This window comes from Saccharomyces paradoxus, chromosome XIII, assembly GCF_002079055.1.
Source record: "Saccharomyces paradoxus chromosome XIII, complete sequence".
In the NCBI taxonomy this organism is placed as follows: domain Eukaryota; kingdom Fungi; phylum Ascomycota; class Saccharomycetes; order Saccharomycetales; family Saccharomycetaceae; genus Saccharomyces; species Saccharomyces paradoxus.
The window spans coordinates 468,699-491,561 of NC_047499.1; the positions used below are offsets into that span (position 1 = coordinate 468,699).

Consider the following 22,863-nt stretch of genomic DNA (forward strand, 5'->3'; position numbering starts at 1 on the left):
TCCATCTATTCGGTAGCGATGATTCATTTTGTCTGAAAAAAAAAAAAGAAAAAGAGTAAATTTTTTTTTTGATGAACATGTATTTTCCTTATCTCGTTGATATATATGCTATCATTTATTCTCTTATCAAATTTCCATATTTCTGGTCTTTCTCCACCATCCCTAATTAATAGTCTAGATCTACGTCACACTGTAATTTTTTATTGTTTTTTCCCTTCATTGTCTAAATTCAAAGTACTCGTCAGCCACAGTTACTTAAGTCATTTGAAGTGAAAATTACACACATTTTCCCGATTACAATAGAGTGCATTTTAAAAAATCTTTAACTTTTGAGCTAAGAGGAGATAAATATAACCGAATCACTTTCCAAATGATCAGACAATCTACGCTAAAAAACTTCGCTATTAAGCGTTGCTTTCAACAGATCGCATACCGTAACACACCTGCCATGAGGTCAGTAGCTCTCGCGCAACGCTTTTATAGTTCGTCTTCTCGTTATTACAGTGCATCTCCTTTACCAGCCTCTAAAAGACCAGAACCTGCCCCAAGTTTCAATGTTGATCCATTAGAACAGGCAGCTGAACCTTCAAAATTGGCTAAGAAACTGCGCCCTGAGCCTGATATGGATACATCATTCGTCGGTTTAACTGGTGGTCAAATATTCAACGAAATGATGTCCAGACAAAACGTTGACACAGTATTCGGTTATCCAGGCGGTGCTATCTTGCCTGTTTACGATGCCATCCATAACAGTGATAAATTCAACTTCGTTCTTCCAAAACATGAACAAGGTGCCGGCCATATGGCCGAAGGTTATGCCAGAGCTTCTGGTAAGCCAGGTGTTGTTTTGGTGACTTCTGGCCCAGGTGCTACCAATGTCGTTACTCCAATGGCAGATGCCTTCGCAGATGGTATTCCAATGGTCGTTTTTACAGGACAAGTCCCAACTAGTGCTATCGGTACCGATGCCTTCCAAGAAGCTGACGTTGTTGGTATTTCCAGATCTTGTACGAAATGGAATGTCATGGTCAAGTCCGTGGAAGAATTGCCATTGCGTATTAACGAAGCTTTTGAAATTGCCACGAGTGGTAGACCGGGTCCAGTCTTGGTTGATTTGCCAAAGGATGTTACTGCAGCTATCTTAAGAAATCCAATTCCAACAAAAACAACTCTTCCATCAAACGCACTAAACCGATTAACCAGTCGCGCACAGGATGAATTTGTTATGCAAAGTATCAATAAGGCAGCGGACTTAATCAACTTGGCAAAGAAACCTGTCTTATACGTCGGTGCTGGTATTTTAAACCATGCAGATGGTCCAAGACTATTAAAGGAATTAAGTGATCGTGCTCAAATACCTGTCACAACTACTTTACAAGGTCTAGGCTCCTTCGATCAAGAAGATCCAAAATCTTTGGATATGCTTGGTATGCACGGTTGTGCTACTGCCAATTTGGCAGTGCAAAATGCTGATTTGATAATTGCTGTCGGTGCCAGATTCGACGATCGTGTCACCGGTAATATTTCTAAATTTGCACCAGAGGCTCGTCGTGCTGCTTCAGAAGGTAGGGGTGGTATTATTCATTTCGAAGTTAGCCCTAAAAACATAAACAAGGTTGTTCAAACTCAAATAGCGGTGGAAGGTGATGCTACAACTAACCTAGATAAAATGATGCCAAAGATTTTCCCAGTTAAGGAGAGATCGGAATGGTTCGGTCAAATAAACAAATGGAAGAAAGAATACCCATACGCTTACATGGAGGAGACACCAGGATCTAAAATTAAACCACAGACAGTCATAAAAAAACTATCCAAGGTGGCCAACGGCACAGGGAGACATGTTATTGTCACAACTGGTGTGGGGCAACACCAAATGTGGGCTGCTCAACACTGGACATGGAAGAATCCACATACCTTTATTACATCAGGTGGTTTAGGTACGATGGGTTACGGTCTCCCAGCCGCCATCGGTGCTCAGGTTGCCAAACCAGAATCTTTGGTTATTGACATTGATGGTGACGCATCTTTTAACATGACCCTAACGGAATTGAGTTCTGCCGTTCAAGCCGGTACTCCAGTGAAAATTTTGATTTTAAACAATGAAGAGCAAGGTATGGTTACCCAATGGCAATCTCTGTTCTACGAACATCGTTATTCCCACACACATCAATTGAACCCTGATTTCATGAAACTAGCGGATGCTATGGGTTTAAAAGGTTTAAGAGTCAAGAAGCAGGAAGAATTGGACGCTAAGTTGAAGGAATTTGTTTCCACCAAGGGCCCAGTCTTGCTTGAAGTGGAAGTTGATAAAAAAGTTCCTGTTTTACCAATGGTTGCAGGTGGTAGCGGTCTAGACGAATTCATAAATTTTGACCCAGAAGTTGAAAAGCAACAAGCTGAATTACGTCATAAGCGTACAGGCGGTAGGCACTAAATTTTAAACACATTCTCAGTAAAAAACGCAGACTTTATTATTAATTAATCGTGCTTCTTATATATTACATTCTATCATTGCGATAGTAATGTATTTTTTTAATATATACTTTATATATTTTTTTAAAAAAAACTAATGACAGCTAAAATCAAGTCATTGATAAATGACAAGTTCAATTTAAGCGGGTCCCGGTAGACAAATTAGAGGTAGATGTGTATGATATGTATTCAGACGGATTACTTCAACTCGTCAGACACGATTTCTTTTCTTGTTTTGTGAATGGTCAAAAATATTTCCTGAAAAGGGGCCGTCGAAAATTGCGAGCTTGGAAAATATTGACTAGATTATATATTAAAAGGTAATAGTATATAATAAAGTGTAAGAACAGTGGCCAGTAGAAATTTAACCAGTTTATAGAGAATGGCTATCTTAAAAAGAGGGGCTAGAAAGAAGGTACATCAGGAGCCTGCCAAACGCTCTGCGAATATCAAGAAAGCCACTTTCGATTCCTCGAAGAAGAAAGAAGTTGGTGTGTCTGATCTGACTCTTCTTTCTCAAATCTCTGATGAAGCTATAAATGAAAACTTAAAGAAGAGATTTTTGAATGCTACAATCTACACTTATATAGGTCATGTGTTGATCAGTGTCAATCCATTTCGAGACCTCGGAATCTATACTGATGCCGTTATGAATGAATACAAAGGTAAGAATAGATTGGAAGTGCCACCCCATGTATTTGCAATTGCAGAGTCTATGTACTACAATATGAAGTCTTACAATGAAAATCAGTGTGTTATCATTTCAGGTGAATCAGGTGCGGGTAAAACTGAAGCAGCCAAGAGAATTATGCAATATATTGCGGCCGCTTCTAGCACTCATACAGAGTCAATTGGCAAGATTAAAGACATGGTTTTAGCCACAAATCCATTGCTGGAATCTTTTGGTTGCGCAAAGACTTTGAGAAATAATAACTCTTCTAGGCATGGGAAATATCTAGAAATTAAATTTAATAATCAGTTTGAGCCATGTGCAGGCAATATTACAAACTATTTGTTGGAAAAACAGAGAGTTGTGAGTCAAATCAAGAATGAGAGAAATTTCCATATATTCTACCAATTTACGAAAGGTGCTTCCGACGCTTATAGGCAAACATTTGGGGTTCAAAAACCAGAGCAATATGTGTACACAGCTGCCGCAGGATGTATATCTGCTGAAACAATTGATGACTTACAAGATTATCAAGAAACATTAAAAGCTATGAGAGTTATTGGTCTCGGCCAAGAGGAACAAGACCAAATTTTCAGAATGTTGGCTGCAATCCTTTGGATTGGTAATGTTTCCTTCATAGAAAATGAGGAGGGAAATGCGCAAGTTAGAGACACCTCGGTAACTGATTTTGTTGCTTATTTGTTACAAATAGATAGCCAATTGCTAACCAAGTCACTTGTTGAAAGAATTATGGAAACCAATCATGGTATGAAAAGAGGGTCAGTGTATCATGTTCCATTAAATATTGTCCAAGCAGATGCGGTTAGAGATGCTTTGGCAAAGGCTATTTACAACAACTTATTTGACTGGATTGTGAGTAGGGTTAACAAATCTTTGCAGGCTTTCCCAGGCGCTGAAAAATCCATTGGTATTCTTGATATTTACGGTTTTGAAATCTTTGAACATAACTCTTTCGAGCAGATCTGTATCAATTATGTTAATGAAAAGTTGCAACAAATCTTTATCCAATTGACATTGAAATCTGAACAAGAAACTTACGAAAGAGAAAAGATTCAATGGACCCCAATCAAATACTTCGATAACAAGGTTGTTTGTGATTTGATTGAGGCAAGAAGACCACCTGGTATATTTGCTGCAATGAATGATTCTGTTGCAACTGCACATGCGGATTCAAATGCTGCTGATCAGGCTTTTGCCCAGCGTTTAAACTTGTTCACAACAAATCCACATTTTGACTTGAGATCTAACAAGTTTGTTATTAAGCATTATGCCGGTGATGTCACATACGATATTGACGGTATTACAGATAAAAATAAGGATCAATTACAAAAGGACCTAGTAGAATTAATCGGTACTACTACTAATACATTTTTAGCCACCATTTTCCCGGATACTGTAGACAGAGAGTCAAAAAGAAGACCACCTACAGCGGGTGATAAAATTATAAAGAGCGCAAATGACTTGGTTGAAACTTTATCAAAAGCACAACCTTCATATATCAGAACAATTAAGCCAAACGAAACCAAATCTCCTAACGATTACGACGATCGACAAGTTCTACACCAGATCAAGTATCTAGGTCTGCAAGAAAACGTGCGCATAAGAAGAGCGGGTTTTGCATATAGACAGGTGTTTGAAAAATTCGTGGAAAGATTTTATTTATTATCTCCTCACTGTTCTTACGCTGGTGACTATACATGGCAAGGTGATACCTTGGATGCTGTTAAGTATATTTTACAGGATTCTTCTATCCCACAGCAGGAGTATCAACTAGGTGTCACAAGTGTTTTCATTAAAACACCTGAAACATTATTTGCCTTGGAGCATATGAGAGATAAATACTGGCACAATATGGCTGCCAGAATCCAGCGTGCTTGGAGGAGATTTTTGCAAAGAAGAATTGATGCAGCTACTAAGATCCAACGCACTATCAGGGAGAGGAAAGAAGGTAATAAGTACGAAAAGCTCCGGGATTATGGTACAAAGGTTTTGGGTGGAAGAAAAGAAAGAAGATCTATGTCGTTATTAGGTTATAGAGCCTTCATGGGTGATTATCTATCATGCAACGAATCCAAATCTAAGGGCGCTTATATCAAAAGGCAAGTGGGCATCAAAGAGATGATCATCTTTTCAATACATGGTGAAGCTTTGCATACCAAATTTGGTCGTTCTGCACAAAGGTTGAAAAAGACTTTCTTATTAACTCCAACAACGTTGTACATTGTTGGTCAGACTTTGGTTCAAAATGCTATGACCTATACACAAGATTATAAAATTGATGTGCGGAACATTCAAGCGGTTAGTTTAACCAACTTACAGGATGGTTGGGTCGGCATTAATTTGACTGGTTCAGGTCAACCTGACCCATTGATCAATACATATTTCAAAACGGAACTTATAACGCATCTAAAGAGGTTTAACGACAAGATTCAAATTAAAATAGGGTCGACGATAGAATACCAAAAGAAACCTGGAAAGTTGCATTCAGTGAAATGTCAAATTAATGAATCTTCACCAAAATATGGCGACATATATAAATCTAGTACAATATCAGTCCGTCGTGGTAATCCGCCTAATTCTCAAGTGCACAAAAAACCGAGAAAAAAGAGTTCAATTTCTTCAGGGCATCGTGCCAGTTCCTCGCAAGCAACGAGGAAACCAGTTTCAAATGTTCCCGCACAGCATGTACCTGTTGCCCCAACTCCTAGACATTCTAAAAAACCTGCCCCTCCACCGCCAGGGATGCAGAACAAAGCCACTACAAGAAGATCCGCTCCTAATCCTGGTTCTAACCCCATTACATCCCAAACTAATGTCCGCCCTGCTGTCCCTACTGATGCCACTCGTGCTACACCCGTTGGTGCCACAACGAAGAGCAATAGACAGGCCAATATCCCCCCTCCCCCTCCACCACCGCCCACTACGAAGCCAAAAGAACCCATGTTTGAAGCGGCTTACGATTTTCCTGGTTCAGGATCGCCATCTGAGTTGCCTTTAAAGAAAGGTGACGTAGTTTATATTACAAGAGAAGAGCCAAGCGGTTGGTCTCTTGCAAAACTTCTAAATGGCTCTAAGGAAGGCTGGGTGCCAACAGCTTACATGAAACCACATTCTGGAAATAATAATGTCTCTGCGCCTCCTCCCCCCCCTCAGAACAGGAATGTTTCTCAACCCGTACCAAATTCTGTACAGCAGAATAACACCTCTGTAAACGTTCTTCCAACTGCAACCCAGGCAAGTTTGGGTGATGGTTTGGCGAATGCGCTGGCTGCGAGAGCTAATAAAATGAGATTAGAGAGTGATGACGAGGAGGCTAATGAAGATGAAGAGGAGGATGATTGGTAACCAAAACAAATTTAGCATGTAATATGTACTAGCAAATAGAGTAAATTGTAATTAATGAATGTTGATATATTTTCATCAATATGAAACTGTGTAGTTTATTAAATAATTATTTAAGTTAGATTTATATCTCATAAAAATGTCTTCAAAGAAAATAAACGCTTTCTTACATATCAAATGATTGCTCAATCTCATATAAAACATTCAAGAGGAGAAATGGGCGTAAATGGTACTAATCAAAATAACCGCGGCAGATAATGAAAAATATTGGCGCAACCCCCACTTGTTATTGCCTTTTCTATCAAACCAAGGTTTTCTTTCCATCGCAAAACGGATAAGTTTTTCCTTTTGCGTGTTATTTGGAGGATATCTCATAAATAGAGTGAAATCATTCCAATATGGTTGTTTAAAAATTGTTCTTTCGTGGCTAAAGGTATTGAATCCATGAAATCCACCATAATTGCCATAACCTGAATTACCTATTCCTCCAAATGGGGCATCGGTAATACCTACATGAATCACTGTATCATCGACAACACAACCACCAGATCTCAAACGCGTCAATATACGATCTATTTCAGTTTGGCTATCAGAAAATATATATTGCACTAATGGAGTATCGTGTTCTTTTATTATCTTGCTGATGGTCTCATCGAGATCGTCGTACTCGATAATGGGTAATACAGGTGCAAAATTTTCTTGTCTCATCAAAGGATCATCCCAGTCAATGTTATAAACTACAGTAGGTGGTACTAGGCATAAATCCTCAGCATCTGGGCCAATAGAAATTTTTGAAGGTACAATTTTGGAGCCGTTAGTTGAGTTTATATTTCCAACAGTTTTTTTGCAAGCAGCCTCATGAATCATGCGAGTATAATCTGTGTGCTCATCAAAATCTGGATAAAACTCATTTAACACAGTTTTACACTCTTCGATGACCTTTGGATAAATAGATTTATGCACTAACAAATAGTCCGGTGACACACAAATCTGACCAGAATTTCCAAAAGCTCCAAAAAAGATTCTTTTCAAAGCAGTCTTTATGTTCTTCGCTTTGAAATTTCCTGTAATAAAGGTAGGCGATTTACCACCAAGTTCAAGCACACAGGGTGTTAGACTTTTTGCTGCCTTTTCCGCAACTACTGAGCCGACACGTGGAGAACCCGTGTAGAATATTAAGTCAAATTTTCCACAGTCTAGCAGTCTTGTGGTTTCATCTATAGCTCCCTGGACTACTTGAATTAGTCCACTAGGAAAGCCAGCCGTAGCTAACATATTTTCAATAACTACGGCGGTGTGTGGTGTTAATTCACTGGGCTTCAAAACAATAGTGTTACCTGCGGCAAGAGCGGCTGCCAATGGGCCCAATGCTAAAAGCAGAGGAAAATTGAAAGGAGCAATAATCAAGACACTGCCCCTTGATATCTTCTCCACAACCGTTTTACCAAACATAAATGGAGGAGAAGAATCTGACACTTTCCGGGTTTTCATCATCTTGGGTAAAATCTCAATTAGGTGAAGTATGTCGTTCATAAGTTTGGTTGTTTCATTCAGGACAGACTCAACCTTGGTCCGATGGAAGTCCTTGTACATTGCATCGATAAGTTCTTCCTCATGGTCTTTGACGGCATAATAAAGTTTTTTCAACTGCAACTCCCTGAACTCTAGATCTTTCTTCCTTGGGTTACTTTCGTGAGACAATTTCAGTTGTTTCTCAAAGAAGAAATTCCTTGAAGTTTCAATTTTTTCGTCTATTTTAGATACTGGGGTATAGTTCAGAATTTTTGAACCGCTGTTTGACATTTTAGTAGTAGATCTGGTATCCTTATGCTCTTATGAATATTTTCTTTAAATAAGCAATATTCCAAAAGCAAAGCTTTTTATTTGGGGATTATCGATTTCATCCTCTAAGTCCGAAGGCCCCTTAATGAAACGACAAAGAAAAAGAAAAGATGTGCGACTCTCCACCAAATCAAACTATTAAGACGAAAAGTGAAATTTCCTAGCAACTGTATATGGACTCTTGAAGCGAGGTTGATTGAATGGTAAAAGTCTATAGTCGATAGGTTGATATTAGTTCACCGGTAATTGTCTATGTAGCCTATATTTATCTTGTCGGCATGAAATTCATATTGAAGAGTATATGATTATATATAAAAATGCATGTAAGTATTATATTATATCACGGACTATTTGGAATTACTATGCCTTATGAGTTTGTTATTTCATTCCCGTTAGGTGTCGTGATCGTTTTCTGGTGTGCTTGTACTGGAATTTGGTATACTACGTGGCTGTTGTAATGATAGTCTGGCTTCTCTCTCTTCTAAGAGAAAAATTCTTCTTGGCTTACCTCTTCTTTTTAAAGTGAGTGAATAGTCTTCGAGTTTGTCCATTTTCTTGGAGAAATATTCGTATAACTGGGACATTGATAATCGACAATGGTGTCCCTTGAAAGTATTATTTCCTAATCGAATATTCTCGACAACTTTAATGGCTTGGTTTCTACTTATTTTATTTTCAGGTAGCGACAACCCATATTTGCTTGGGTCTTCTTTTATATCTATTATTCTTTTTATGATGGTCATTCTCTTAGTAAATAGAGTCCTTTCTTTGGCAGATCGCCTCCAAGTGGACCCGTATCTCCTCTCAAGGGAAAGAACTGATGGTTGCCCTGGTAGGCCTTCAAAATATTCACGAGCTGCATCTGTAACGTTCTGGATTGCACGATTTAGTTTATATGACGTTCCGACATACCCTCCCCTGTTCCTGATATCATTCTCGTTTCCAGTTCCATCGCGTTGGTTATTAATATCGTCATCATTAGTAGTAGAATCGGGATTATTTAAAGCAATATTCTCGCTATTACCGTTGCTATCACTTTGGTTCTCATCATATTCTCCATTTTCAAAATCAGATAGTCCTGGCTCAGGCTTGATGCGAGGATCACCTGCTAATATACTTGCGTGCATACTATATTCTTGCCAATTTGTCAATCTTGAGTGACTCTCATGAGTTTGCGTACTTTTTGAAGGATTTCCAACACGAGCAGCTTCCTGGGGAGTAACATTTTCCCCGGTATGGTCTATAAACCTTATTCTTTCCCCGGTCATAATACCAACTACCTCTTTGAAGACTTCTTTCATTGCGGAAACATCTTCAACATACTTGTTGATGTCTTTAAACCCTTTCTCCAACTTTTTTTGGTTCTCTAGAAAGAAAAGCTCTTGTTCTTTTTTCATTAGGCTGATTTCTTCCTTCAGATTCGAATTTTGCTCTTCCATCCTGGTTAGCTGTGCTATAAGAAATGCATTGAAGTTTGTTTCAGGGTGTTCCTTTATCCTTCCGGGGCCTGATCTGTTGTTGGGCCCTGCTGTCGATGTAGGCGCTATGGGAGGTTGGGCAGGGTCTGTCGCTCTGAAGAGAGGATTACTATTACGGCCTGGGACCATATACCTATTTAATGCAGCGTGTCTTGATACACTTGTTGGACTTGTGGTTATAGTTCGCTGTCTTGGATCGTGATTCCTACGTTCAGAATCTCTATCTGAATCATCGTCGTCCAACGATCCGTACTCCCCAAAACCTTCTACATAGTTATATTCTCGAGCGGGCATGTTTGATTGATGTGTTGAGACTCCAGGAATAACTTCTCAATGACAGAAAATATATTCCTCTGGAACAAGATTAACTTGAGTTATTAAATATTTCAAGTTGGCGATGTCCTTTGTACTCTCGTTTATGTTCCAGTTTCAAGTACGCTTCCTTTTTTTCTTTTTTTACTATTACTAAACTCGTTCTCTTTTAGACAATACAGGTAGAAATAAAATTTGAATGCTATCCTTTAATATGAAAATGACGTTTAAGTGATATTTATATATTTATACATTTTTACTTAACACCTAAGTGCGCTGGTCCTAATTGCGGTTCATTTGGATTTTGAAGGATCTAATATAGCCAACAATAAATCCAATTGCTCTTCCATCTTTTCTGTATCTTGGCCTAGGGCCTTCTTGTTGACGTTAATGGGTAGTAGTCGTGTCCCAACGTTGTCGTCTAACAGCTGTATTTCCTTACGTAACTGCATGGTTGATTTGTCTAGCCGTTCGTAAAACTGTTTGACATGGTTTTCGAATTGGGGTTTCACTGATTCATTACCACGTTTCAGTTCACCAAAAATGAACGTGACTTGGGACGCCTCCTGCAGCATGGAGCATAACTGGCTCTCTATATCATTTAGCGACTTAAGACGTTCCTGTATATATGGTGGCTGCATTGTTTCGTTTTCTTGTTTCATCTCACTGTTCATATTGACATTTTGCATCGTTATTATTTTGACTTGGCAGCGTTCTCCTAAGCGCGCCTTTGACTTGATGAGAAGATTAAATCAAATTAATATATCTAACGATCGAGTCAAAAAAGGTGGTTAGATGAGGTTATGCATACTGTCCAAGCGAGACCTTCGTACTCATTCGGTTGTACTCAAAACATGAAGGCAGCCGCAATGAGCGGCTTAAATCAAGGATTCATAAGATACCCGATATATATATATATATATATATATATAAGCCAAGATTTCTTCTATCACTGAATGTTTCAAAGTGTCTTATACAGTGGCTGCGTTCTGGCTATCATAATTCTTGTATTGCATATATTAGTCCTTCTGCAACCTTGGCTTGTTCGGGTGATTTCCTCGATGAACAAACGTTACTGAAAAATTGAGCAGAAAAACCCAAGATTGTCTATATTATAAATGTTTTAAGTACGCCGATAAGGTCGCCTGTTATTAAGTTGACCCAGTGTGATTATTATATTTGCTATAACAATGGCTATTGAATTGGGACTTTCCCGTATTACTAAACTATTAGAGCATTTGGGCAATCCGCAAAACTCACTCAGAGTTCTGCACATTGCAGGAACAAATGGTAAGGGCTCAGTTTGTACTTACCTATCGTCTGTGTTGCAACAAAAGTCCTGCCAGATTGGCAAATTCACCACTCCACACTTAGTGCACGTTACTGATTCCATCACAATCAACAATAAGCCGATCCCGTTAGAAAGATATCGGAATATTAGATTAAAACTAGAAGCTTTAAACAAATCACACTCTCTGAAATGCACCGAATTCGAACTGTTAACGTGTACCGCATTTAAATACTTTTATGACGTGCAGTGCCAGTGGTGTGTCATAGAAGTGGGTCTTGGCGGAAGACTTGATGCGACCAATGTTATTCCAGGTGCAAACAAGGCATGTTGTGGTATTACTAAAATCGGTTTGGACCACGAAAGCTTTTTAGGTAACACCTTGTCTGAAATTTCTAAAGAGAAAGCTGGTATAATAACAAAAGGGGTGCCCTTTACAGTAATTGATGGAACCAATGAGCCAAATGTCATAAAAGTTGTTAAGGATAGATGTAAAGCTTTAGAGTCTAAACTATTCATTACAGATCCTCAACTTAATGGTAATATGATTGACACCAAATCCTGGGGTTGTTTTGACTTGGCGAAACTGCCACTGAATGGAGAATATCAGATATTTAATCTCAGAGTGGCTATGGGTATGTTAGACTACTTGCAAATTAACGAACTTATTAATATTACCAAAAATGAGGTTAGTTCAAGATTGGCGAATGTTGAATGGCCGGGGAGATTATATCGTATGGATTACTGCTATGACAAATTAAGTAACGGGACATTACCCATACTGATGGACGGTGCCCACAATGGCTCTGCTGCAACAGAGTTGGTTAAATACCTTAGAAAGGAATACGGAAACCAGCCCTTGACCTTCGTGATGGCAGTAACGTATGGAAAAAGCTTGGAGCCGCTACTTCAGCCATTATTGAGGCCTGTAGATCGAATAATTCTTACTCGTTTTAATAACGTGGAAGGTATGCCCTGGATTCATGCCACTGACCCTGAAGAGATAAAAGATTTCATTTTGACTCAGGGATATACGAGTGAGATAGAGATTGAAAATGAATTGCATCAGGTATTGCCCTCTTTGGCCCATGTATCAAAAGAGCAAAGACGACCAATCGTTGTGTGCGGTTCACTATATTTATGTGGCGAATTATTACGAATTCATAACAGTCATTTGAGAAACTAGATAAAGTATGAAACAGCGAATATATAGACTATTGATAATAAAAATCCCAACAATATATCACTTCTTTATTTTTTTCTTGCCTCTTGAGTCCTTTTGGTTTCCCAACATATTTACTATATTTCTCTTCTTTTCGCCTCCCTCTCTTTTAGGTGACACACTAGTTTCTTCCTTCTTCACTCGATCACCTATGCTTCCTTCGCCTGATGAAATTGATTCCTCTTGTTCCTCGTTCTTCTTTAATTCATCGTAGAAATTTTCTTTCAGGTTTTTCTTTTGATTAAGAGTATCTCCACCTTTCACCGATTCACTGCCTTTTCCACTACGATTATCAACACCCTGTTCGATGTCAGTTTTGAACAAGGTTTTCTTTTTTTCTGCCTTCACGCTGAACATGTCTGAATCTTCTTTCAAAAGCGGTTTTATCAACCGTTCTCCAGTATTGGTAGTCTTCCCTACGTCATCGGTAACCTGATAGAATTGTAACTTTGACTCGTCATACTCCGGCTTTAGTAGCTTTACCAGCTCCTCAGTGCTCCATTCCGTCTTGTCCACATTCATCCATGCATCCCAACTCTTAGTGCCTGGTTCCAGCACGCAGGGCATTCTTTCGTGCAGCCATTCTAATTCTTTGGGGCCCTGTGCGGTTATTATGGTGAATGTATATAGGTCATCCTTTTCCACGTAATCATACATCCCTGCTACAAACATCAACTTACCGTCTCGTCTAGAAATGAAATAAGGCGTCTTCTTTTTCCCTACAGTTTTCCATTCAAAATATCCGCTCATAAGTACAGCACACCTTTTCTTCTCACAGGGTCTCATCCACATTTTGCTCTTTTGTAAATTTTCTAAGCGGGCATTAAAAGTACGATAAGTCTTGAATTGTGAAGCATCCTTAGTCCAGAAGGGTACAAGGCCCCATCTCATATATTGTACTGCTTTAACATCAGGACGATATACTGCAGAATAATTTGTAGGCGATACATTATAAGAAGCCTTGAATATATCCTTGCTAACGGTAGCGTGGTCTTTGGTATCTTCCGTGTCATGTGGACGCTGGTCAATCGATGAGGCGTCCTTGGGTGGATTTACTGGTAAATTCCACTCTCTTAGAAGCACGGGCAAATCTCCACTGTCATAAGCTAAGGCAAACCTACCACACATCTTGGTTAAAGGACGTTGGCGTTGACATTAATCTACTTCAATTAAGTTTTTGGTTCAACTGCTAGTTGTTTTGTTCCCTTTTTTGATCCCTTCCAATTTGAATTTTTCGTGGGGTTTCGGCCCTGCGAAAGTGCATTTACAAACCATCAACATTTTTAAGCATGAGTGGACCAGTTTCATTTAGTCACGAAAGTTCAAAGACAAGCCGGAAGCTCTCAATTAAAAAGTTTAAAGTTATCTCCTCTTCAGTATGCTTCTACAAGGGATGCGTTTATCGCAAAGGTTCCACAAAAGACATCTATTTGCCTCCAACATTTTAGCGTTGCCAACGGAACCTGCACATATACGCCACCTACATGACATAAGGCCGCCTGCATCAAACTTCAATAAGCAAGAATCGGCTCCCATACCCCAGTCTCCAACTGACTCACTAGCTCGACCACCAATGACACCCCAGCCCAATTCGGAAAAAAAAAATCGTGGCTTAATGTATTCTTTCATCGGGGTTTCCGTGGTAGGTTTAATTCTTTGGTCCAAAAGTAACTCCAAGAAACAAAAACTACCCCTTTCAGCGCAGAAAGTCTGGAAGGAGGCCATATGGCAAGAAAGTGATAAGATGGAGTTCAATTACAAAAAGGCGTTAAGGAGGTATATTGAAGCTTTGGATGAATGCGATCGGTCTCATGTCGACCTATTGTCAGATGACTATACCAGAATAGAGCTGAAGATTGCTGAAATGTATGAGAAGCTCAATATGCTTGAGGAAGCTCAAAACTTGTACCAAGAATTATTAAGTCGGTTTTTCGAAGCGCTGAATGTTTCCGGCAAGATTGATGATAGTGAAAGAGGCGAGGTGCTAAGAAAAGACCTCCGAATTCTAATTAAATCATTAGAAATTAATAAAGATATAGAAAGTGGTAAGAAAAGATTGTTGCAACATTTGCTTTTAGCTCAAGAAGAGATTTTAAGCAAATCTCCAGAGTTGAAGGAATTTTTTGAAAATAGAAAAAAGAAACTATCTATGATAAAGGACATCAACAGAGACCCTAATGATGACTTCAAAACATTTGTCAGCGAGGAAAATATCAAGTTTGATGATCAAGGCTATATGATCTTGGACTTGGAAAAGAATAGCAGTGCTTGGGAACCCTTTAAAGAAGAATTTTTTACTGCTAGAGATTTATATACGGCTTACTGTCTGTCGTCAAAGGATATTGCGGCTGCTCTAAGTTGCAAGATAACTAGCGTGGAGTGGATGGTTATGGCAGACATGCCACCAGGACAGATATTGCTATCACAGGCAAATTTGGGGTCACTGTTCTATCTTCAAGCAGAAAAACTGGAAGCTGATCTAAATCAATTAGAGCGGGAAAAAAGTAAAGAGTCTGACCAAGAGTTAGATATGGGAACATACATAAAAGCTGTTAGATTTGTACGCAAAAATCGCGACTTATGTCTGGAAAGAGCACAAAAATGTTACGACAGCGTCATTAATTTTGCCAAAAGAAATAGAAAAATTAGGTTTCATGTAAAGGATCAACTGGATCCTTCGGTTGCACAATCAATTGCCCTATCTACCTATGGAATGGGTGTTTTAAGCCTTCACGAAGGTGTCTTAGCTAAAGCAGAAAAACTATTTAAAGATTCGATTACTATGGCTAAAGAGACTGAATTTAATGAGCTCCTTGCTGAAGCTGAGAAGGAGTTAGAAAAGACGACCGTCTTAAAAGCGGCTAGGAAAGAGAATTTGAACTAATACCACAATAAACGAACAGTAGAATTTGGCAAAAGTAGTAAATATTTTTACTGTACATATATGTTTTCGCAGTAAACAGGAAGCATCATCTATATCAACTAATGATAACCTTCTCTCCATTACTTCGAAATCTATGATGATTATATTATACATTACAATATAGAAATTATTTTCTTTATTTTTACCATTCTAAACACGACCAATAGCTAAAATATATACATAAAAGAACAAATGGACTTTATATATATTCTTAGTTAGCAGTCATAACTTGCCAAACTCTGATGACATTGTCGGTGTAACCGGCAAACAAAGTTTGACCGTCAGCAGACCAAGCCAAAGAAACAGCATGTGGTTCAGCAGCCTTACTGTAACCGGCGAATTCTGGTCTCAAGTCATCGACCAAGTATTGTGGGTCCAAAGAAAAGACCTTAATACCGGTAGCAGTGGCAGCAGCCAACCAGTATCTGTTTGGAGAGAAAGCTAAAGAGAAAACTTCGTCTTGAGCAGACAAAGTGTACATGGCCTTCTTAGCAGCCAAGTTCCACAACATAATTTCACCATCCTTACCAGCGGAAGCAATCAAAGTTCCGTCTGGGGAAGCAGTCAAAGTGTTGATGTTAGAGTTGTGACCAATGAAGTCAGCTTCAATTTGGAATTGGTTTAAGTTCCAAGCCTGTCATTATATCCATTTTGTTAGTAAGGGAAACATTTAAAATTAAAAACTCAGTTTTCATTTTGACTTCACGTGTAAAAAAAGAGCACCGTGATGCTAAACCATTCATCAGAGATCTTGGTGATAATTAGTATGTCTCATTCGGAACTCAAAGTTCCATCTGAAGTAGCAAATATGTTATTACATCATTTGAATGGTATGCACAAATCCACAGTTTTCTTCTTTTACCCGATTGTCATCATATTCTAGCATGGAAAAAAAATAAAAAAAATATATCACATACCTTAACCATCTTGTCGTTACCGGCGGAAATGATGGTGACAGAGTCATCATCAGCCTTTTCGTTTGGAACAACTCTGACTTGGGAAACCCAGTCATTGTGACCCAACAAGGTAGCCAAACATTGACCCTTAATAGTCCAGACCTTAATGGTCTTGTCACGGGAACCAGAGATAATCATGGAAGCCTTCTTGTCAATGTCAACGGACATAACATCGGACTTGTGACCGACAAATCTTTGGTAGGTTTCACCGGTGGCAACATCCCATAATCTCAAGGTCTTGTCCCAAGAAGCAGACAAAGCGTAAGCACCGTCAGCAGTCAAAGTACAGTCTTGAACGATGTGACTGTGACCCTTGAAAGATCTGACTGGGACACCGAACTTTTGGTCGTCACCAGTCAACTTCCAGGAGATCAAAGTCTTATCACGGGAAGCAGACAACAATAGGTTTGGTTGACCAGCAGAAGTAGCCAAAGATGTGACCCAACCGTTGTGACCTTCCAAGGTACCTCTCAAAACTAAAACTTCGTTAGATGCCATTTTTCACTTTATTTACTTTAGTGTGTTATACGGATTTACTTAATGAAAAAAGAGAAAGAAAATCACAATCGAAAAAGTTTAAAGGAGTAGTCTTAAATATAAGAGATTCTAAAGTTTGGAAAATCTGTAATTAAAAGAGGGAAGAGCCCAGTATCAGGAAATCGATCTTATGCATCCAAAAAAAAGTTGCGTGGATGAAATTTTTTTCAACAAACGTTCTGAGACTTTCGCTGGGGAAGCACGCCTTCCCTAAGAAATTTTCAGAACGGACCAATAACAAAGACGGCATAACATCCGTACATTGTCATGATGGTGCAGATGGCTCGGTTTAGGGAATATAAGCAAATAGTGATGAGGATGATGAGCATTATTAGCGATACAAACGGGTATTTTGACAGTTTTTTCGGTTATACCGTAATACTCCAGTACACTGAAGGGTAGATTTAAAGTAAATATTATATTGACACCACAGTAGATGAAATCCATGGTTTCAATCCTCAACGTTAACAATTATGCACTGTTCATACAATATGTACTGCTATGGCATGTACTTTTATTAGGCAAATTTGATTCTTCACTTGCCTAATCTTTCCCATATGTATTTGGTCTTATAAAAGTCACTTAAGTTATTGTCCAAAGGTAGAACATCAATATTACCGTCATTTTTTCTGTTGATAAGGACTTGATCATTTTCTAAATCTAAAATGACTCCTAACGATCTGAATAGTTTCAATTTCAGAATGATCTCATTTGCTTCTGGGGTGACTGCACTTTGCTCTTCCAACTCGGGTTCAATTATTTTTGCCTTTATTTTGGAACCGTCCGCTGTGGATATTATCTCACTATCTTTAATATACAGTTTCATCTTTTCGTCCAATTCACTTCGAAGTGACACAATATTACGTTCCAGTCCGTCCAAATCCTTTAGAAGCCTAACTAGCTCGTCTTTACTACCAAATTCATTGCTCTCTTCATTAGTATATTCTAAGTCTCCTTCTAATTTAGCAATACTTATCCTTTCTGCATTCAACTTCTTGTTCGACTCCGATACCTTTGAATGCTCCTTGACAATTCTCGCTTCGCTTTCCTCCCTTATAATATCAAGATCATGGCGGATTCTTTTCATGGCGTCAACATCTTGTTGAATATTGAAACTTTCTCTGACCTCTTTTAGGAATTCAATTGGATTATCGAGTAGATTATCCTTTTGTGACATGACCGTCTTGCGTTGCTTTTTGTTATAATTATTCTTTTTGCCTTGTTACTTCCTTCCATCTATAGCAGAGCCACTACGATGATAATCTTAAAAGAGTTCACTGTTTATGTTTACTTTTGGCGCGCCTTTCGCAGCCGGGTAGCATTTCAACTATAACGGGCCTTTTACTACTGAATCAAATCTATTCAATATAATAATATAATAAAAAGTACTACAAAAGCTATGTTTAAAAAAAGTAGCCACCAAATATGTTCCGTACACTTCATTTACTGAGCTAGCAAATAGGTCCCTAAGACGAGTGTGCCGGCCAAAACGATCGATCCGGTTTTTATAACCCCACGATTGGTCAATTCGTAACCCATATCCCAGATGAGGTGTCTTATACCGTTACCAAAGTGAAATGCAAACAGATATCCTGCAGAGCCCTTGACCAGCCATTGGGACCACTTGGGTAGCTTTTCATGATACCACTCGTTTAAATCCTGAAAGGTTGTATCCATTCCCATTATTGTCGTCACACCCAAGGTAATTGTGAAAGCGTAGAATCCAAGAGCGAGTAAGACGCCCGATATACGATGCAATGAAGAAAGATACCAGCTCATTTCGGGCTCATAAACAGTTAGATGCGGAGAGATCGGTCTTTGCTTCCTCTGGGACACTAAGAGCTCCTCTTCCCTTTTGTTCGACCAAAGATCAGATTTGAATACGCGACCAGCATGAAATTCTTTCGATAAAAGGCCCTTTTTGCCATTGGAGACATTATTATGCAAAAGAAATGGTATGCTGATTCTTGGCACGAATAAATATGCTCGGGGGAGTCCGACTAAAGGCGATATTTTATGAATGGTTGCTTTCATTATTCTTATGATCCTGAGTATTTCTCACTTCCGCTTAGCCACTATCATGGTTGCAACGAATGAACCTCATGAAGAAGAAATAGACATCATTCCAATTTTATCTGCCACTATTTAAAATCTTCAATTTTTTTTTTTTGCTATAAGCAATGTATCCCTAATCCCTTTTTTTTACGTTTTGAGTAGTCAGTAAATCCTTTAGTTTGAAGAGTGTGAAATAAAAGAAACTGGTGTGTATACCATTCGTGATAAGAATAGTTTCTAATTAAGGATACTTTTTCTTTGTAATTTGGTTTTACAAACTGTCGGAATGTTGGATGGATGGTGTTTTGACCTGTTCTGTAAAAAATTACTGGTAGAAAAATTAGTTTGAAGGTTTTCAATAGCGTTGACGAACAATTATGTTGAACGATAATCGCATGCTATGCAGGCACTTCTGGTATAACATGCAAAGACTACTATTCAAGTCACGAGGATATTATTAAAACACGATGTTGAAAGATTATAATTAAATTTTATGCGAAGTTGCTGACCCTCGTGGGAATTCCATTATTTAATGAAAGTCATAATATCAGGTTTATATAATATATCAGAAGCTCTCCACGAGGATATAGGAATCCACAAAAAAGTATCAACATATTTTACACAACAATGCACTTTTTTCTTTTTCTTCTTTATAAGTTAGCATTCATTATCCTGTTATGCAACAACGATATGATAAGTAAATGAAGGTTTAAGGTAAATGAAATTCTATGATGTTACAGGATAATAGATGACGGAGTATAAAACAAAGAAAGAAACGTCTAGAATATTTTTCAAATAGTATTTTTTTTTTATGGACTTAGGGGTTTCCAGTCTGATCATCATTCAATATATTAGTATCCTTACAAGAGGCAAAGTACTAATAATCGCCAGCAACTTTGGTAGAATGAGCAAGTTGAAGCGGAGAACAAAATAGATGTCCAGTTGTTATAAATGTACTGGTATTTTTTTATTGTTTTTTTTCTTGCCTAAAGATAAAATTGAAAAATTATCATTTATCTTCCTTAGGACTCTGTACTTAATAGAAGATCTTCGGCAAGGAGAAGTCTTGTCAACAAGTTCCTTCCCTGGGACTGTGCATCAAAACTGCGAGGATACCCTGGTCTTAGTTGAGCATTAATACAACAAGAATGTGTTGTATTACGGGCTCGAGTAATACCGGATGTCTTGAGAATCCTAAAGGCGTTCGGAAGAGTACCTTGTTGTCAGAGTTATTATCAACTTCATTCGCAGAATGAACTTATCATACATGACTTATGTCTAGGTTGATAAATCTAATAATGTTGACGTATCCGATTCTGAGATTGGACAAAACATAAAAATAAGTGGTTGTTTGGCCGAGCGGTCTAAGGCGCCTGATTCAAGAAAACATCTTGACCGCAGTTAACTGTGGGAATACTCAGGTATCGTAAGATGCAAGAGTTCGAATCTCTTAGCAACCATTAATTTTTTTTGCCTCGCGCTTTCTCCTAAAGGCGCCCCTTTATGTTGGAATATTGAAAAGCTACAATCAAAGTTTAAAGCCAGTTGAGTAAGCAAGGCGGAAGAGAGGGCAAACTACAATTACGAAAATAATATCAATTTTGTCAGACAAGAAAAAAGACGCATTGACATCAACTTTTTACCACAACAACAATCTTCATTTTTAAAGAGAAGATAATCATTGCTTACTTTTACATTTTATAGACAATTTGCACTTTGGGGTATTTTTCTTGATTTGATTTGGGTCTTTTTCTTCTTTTTGCAAAGAAACTATGCTAAGAATATGAACTCTATGAACTCTTCGACTTCTTCTGAAAACGTGTTTATAAATTCATTCAGCTATTTGAATCAGACATCACAAGGTGTAATCCCAGGCAACTCCACCTTCGCAAATGTTATCAACTTTCCTTATAGATTAGGACTATCCTTTGTGGGAGCTGTAAACTTGCAGTACCAGCAAACCGTTAAATCTGAAGAAATCCCCCCAACGCTGAGGTCTGTTTTTGATACAATAGGGTTCTTTTTCAGCCCATACGCCGTATTTTGCTTCGTAATCGCAATCGTGCTGAACCGATTCGTCGTATTTTACTCCGTCCTCAACAACGGTGCCAGGCGTACGTTACCATTATGGTTGAGCAATATTTTCCATATATCAGCAGTAGTTGTGTTGATAGCAGTATCATTAGGTCCACTAGTCTTGGGAAAAGATTTCAAAATATTAAGCAACCCTGTTTTTGCCCAAGAAAAAATTTTACTGAATATATTCTACACTTTTGCTTACTCTTATTGCGTGGAAACCATATTTACCATCATGCGTAATTCCAGTCCTTTGGAAGGTACTGACTATTCTTTGTTTGAACTTTCAATTCAGTTTTATACAATGACTAATAATGATACTAAACTTATCGATTCTGCCGATTACACCGTAGATTGTTCGATGGCTATTCTGAGCAGGATATTGATTCACTTAGTGGAAATTTTTAGGCTTAGAAATTATCGTCTAATTTTCAGTACCATTATGAACCTCTGTCATATTTGTTACTTAGGGATAAGAGTTAAGAAGGGCGGCTGGAAAAGCCTTCCATTTTCAGTGAAATTTAGACACTTCCCAAAACTATTCTCAGTCTCTATTATCTGCATATCATTATTGATTTTTGAATTGTCATGTTTGATTAGGTGGAATCCATTTGCGAAGTCTCGTAACTCTTGCGAGCTTTTACAGTTTTACCCCCTCAGTAGAAATTGGAAAAAGTATTTAAATTACACAGGAGAAGAAGATTTTTCTGCTATGGCCACCAAGTTCGCACTATTATTATGCTCAGGAACTGAACTAATGGAGAAGGGCATACGCAGAGAATTTCCGGCTATTAATATTCCAGATAATGTCAATGAAAGATTCTTCATTAGCGGCTATTTGAACGAACTTGCTAAACCATGCAAAGAGGATACATCCATTAATTGCCCAAAATACCATTCATCAATATCAAGGCGAAGGTATTTTTTGATGCTACCAAATTTTATAATATGCATTATAAAGAAGCTTGTAGGCCAAGTATTCTTTGCCTTCAGGGATAACAAAAACGATGAAATTCCTGACAACGAGCCATCAAAAATTTTGAGGATAGCTGAAATGAACCCTCTGAATAATAGTGAGCCTAATAGTGCCGATCACAAAGAAGGTATTGAACTTGAACTATTGAATACATCCGATGATGACTATTCTGAAGACTACGAACCTTCTGAAGTTGAGTCACTTAGGGATTCTGATGAGGAGGATCTGGAAGAAGATTCACTAATTTTTAACGAAACTCGGGATGCCCTACTGGATTTATTTTCTTCCAAAGATACTGAAATCCGTACTGATTATAACTGGGTCATTTCAACTAGCCACATACTCCAGCAAAAACTATTTTCGAATAAAATTTTAACGAGGGCATCTGTCTTAGATACCACATCAAATGAAGTGAATGAGTCCTTTGGTGCAGAACGTGATTTTGATTTATCTTGCGCAGTATGCAAAGTCAATGAAAGAAATACAGTATTATGGCCCTGCCGATGTTTTGCCCTTTGCGAGGATTGTAGAATTTCTTTGGGCTTACGCGGGTTCAGCACTTGTGTGTGTTGTAGGAGTAAAGTTCACGGGTACTGTAAGGTTCATCCAATTTCAGGTAGTAAATAATAATTTGGCAATTCTTCCATGGCATTTAAAGGATATTACATATGAGAGCTCTGGCAATAATTTATA

The 22,863-nt window shown here is 38.3% G+C and overlaps 12 protein-coding genes and 1 non-coding gene across 13 annotated transcripts; 6 read left to right on the forward strand and 7 right to left on the reverse strand.

Annotated features, from left to right (window-relative positions):
- Positions 1-370: 370 nt before the first annotated feature.
- Positions 371-2,434, forward strand: ILV2 (acetolactate synthase catalytic subunit; the record flags this gene model as incomplete). Its single annotated transcript, XM_033912520.1, has 1 exon — positions 371-2,434. One exon carries the CDS (start codon positions 371-373, stop codon positions 2,432-2,434), a length of 2,064 nt encoding a protein of 687 aa, XP_033768411.1.
- Positions 2,435-2,854: 420 nt separating this feature from the next.
- On the forward strand, positions 2,855-6,508 carry MYO5 (myosin 5; the record flags this gene model as incomplete). Its single annotated transcript, XM_033912521.1, has 1 exon — positions 2,855-6,508. The coding sequence occupies one exon, from the start codon at positions 2,855-2,857 to the stop codon at positions 6,506-6,508; it is 3,654 nt and encodes a 1,217-aa protein (XP_033768412.1).
- A 201-nt stretch (positions 6,509-6,709) lies between these two features.
- Positions 6,710-8,308, reverse strand: HFD1 (hexadecenal dehydrogenase; the record flags this gene model as incomplete). Its single annotated transcript, XM_033912522.1, has 1 exon — positions 6,710-8,308. One exon carries the CDS (start codon positions 8,306-8,308, stop codon positions 6,710-6,712), a length of 1,599 nt encoding a protein of 532 aa, XP_033768413.1.
- A 431-nt stretch (positions 8,309-8,739) lies between these two features.
- EUC1 (Euc1p) lies at positions 8,740-10,119 on the reverse strand (the record flags this gene model as incomplete). The annotated part of the gene is made up of 1 exon (XM_033912523.1): positions 8,740-10,119. The coding sequence occupies one exon, from the start codon at positions 10,117-10,119 to the stop codon at positions 8,740-8,742; it is 1,380 nt and encodes a 459-aa protein (XP_033768414.1).
- Positions 10,120-10,430: 311 nt separating this feature from the next.
- On the reverse strand, positions 10,431-10,826 carry MED11 (Med11p; the record flags this gene model as incomplete). The annotated part of the gene is made up of 1 exon (XM_033912524.1): positions 10,431-10,826. One exon carries the CDS (start codon positions 10,824-10,826, stop codon positions 10,431-10,433), a length of 396 nt encoding a protein of 131 aa, XP_033768415.1.
- A 501-nt stretch (positions 10,827-11,327) lies between these two features.
- FOL3 (dihydrofolate synthase) lies at positions 11,328-12,611 on the forward strand (the record flags this gene model as incomplete). The annotated part of the gene is made up of 1 exon (XM_033912525.1): positions 11,328-12,611. One exon carries the CDS (start codon positions 11,328-11,330, stop codon positions 12,609-12,611), a length of 1,284 nt encoding a protein of 427 aa, XP_033768416.1.
- A 57-nt stretch (positions 12,612-12,668) lies between these two features.
- On the reverse strand, positions 12,669-13,775 carry SPAR_M02300 (putative peptide hydrolase; the record flags this gene model as incomplete). The annotated part of the gene is made up of 1 exon (XM_033912526.1): positions 12,669-13,775. The coding sequence occupies one exon, from the start codon at positions 13,773-13,775 to the stop codon at positions 12,669-12,671; it is 1,107 nt and encodes a 368-aa protein (XP_033768417.1).
- Positions 13,776-14,025: 250 nt separating this feature from the next.
- MGR3 (Mgr3p) lies at positions 14,026-15,531 on the forward strand (the record flags this gene model as incomplete). The annotated part of the gene is made up of 1 exon (XM_033912527.1): positions 14,026-15,531. One exon carries the CDS (start codon positions 14,026-14,028, stop codon positions 15,529-15,531), a length of 1,506 nt encoding a protein of 501 aa, XP_033768418.1.
- Positions 15,532-15,781: 250 nt separating this feature from the next.
- On the reverse strand, positions 15,782-17,024 carry ASC1 (40S ribosomal protein RACK1; the record flags this gene model as incomplete). The annotated part of the gene is made up of 2 exons (XM_033912528.1): positions 15,782-16,204; positions 16,488-17,024. The coding sequence occupies 2 exons, from the start codon at positions 17,022-17,024 to the stop codon at positions 15,782-15,784; spliced, it is 960 nt and encodes a 319-aa protein (XP_033768419.1).
- A 574-nt stretch (positions 17,025-17,598) lies between these two features.
- Positions 17,599-18,240, reverse strand: SPC24 (kinetochore-associated Ndc80 complex subunit SPC24; the record flags this gene model as incomplete). The annotated part of the gene is made up of 1 exon (XM_033912529.1): positions 17,599-18,240. The coding sequence occupies one exon, from the start codon at positions 18,238-18,240 to the stop codon at positions 17,599-17,601; it is 642 nt and encodes a 213-aa protein (XP_033768420.1).
- Positions 18,241-18,506: 266 nt separating this feature from the next.
- Positions 18,507-19,097, reverse strand: SHH3 (the record flags this gene model as incomplete). Its single annotated transcript, XM_033912530.1, has 1 exon — positions 18,507-19,097. One exon carries the CDS (start codon positions 19,095-19,097, stop codon positions 18,507-18,509), a length of 591 nt encoding a protein of 196 aa, XP_033768421.1.
- Positions 19,098-20,463: 1,366 nt separating this feature from the next.
- On the forward strand, positions 20,464-20,578 carry SPAR_Mtrna15L. Its single transcript has one exon. It is a non-coding gene; the product is annotated as a tRNA-Leu (tRNA).
- Positions 20,579-20,901: 323 nt separating this feature from the next.
- Positions 20,902-22,797, forward strand: ASI1 (putative ubiquitin-protein ligase ASI1; the record flags this gene model as incomplete). The annotated part of the gene is made up of 1 exon (XM_033912531.1): positions 20,902-22,797. The coding sequence occupies one exon, from the start codon at positions 20,902-20,904 to the stop codon at positions 22,795-22,797; it is 1,896 nt and encodes a 631-aa protein (XP_033768422.1).
- Positions 22,798-22,863: the final 66 nt, after the last annotated feature.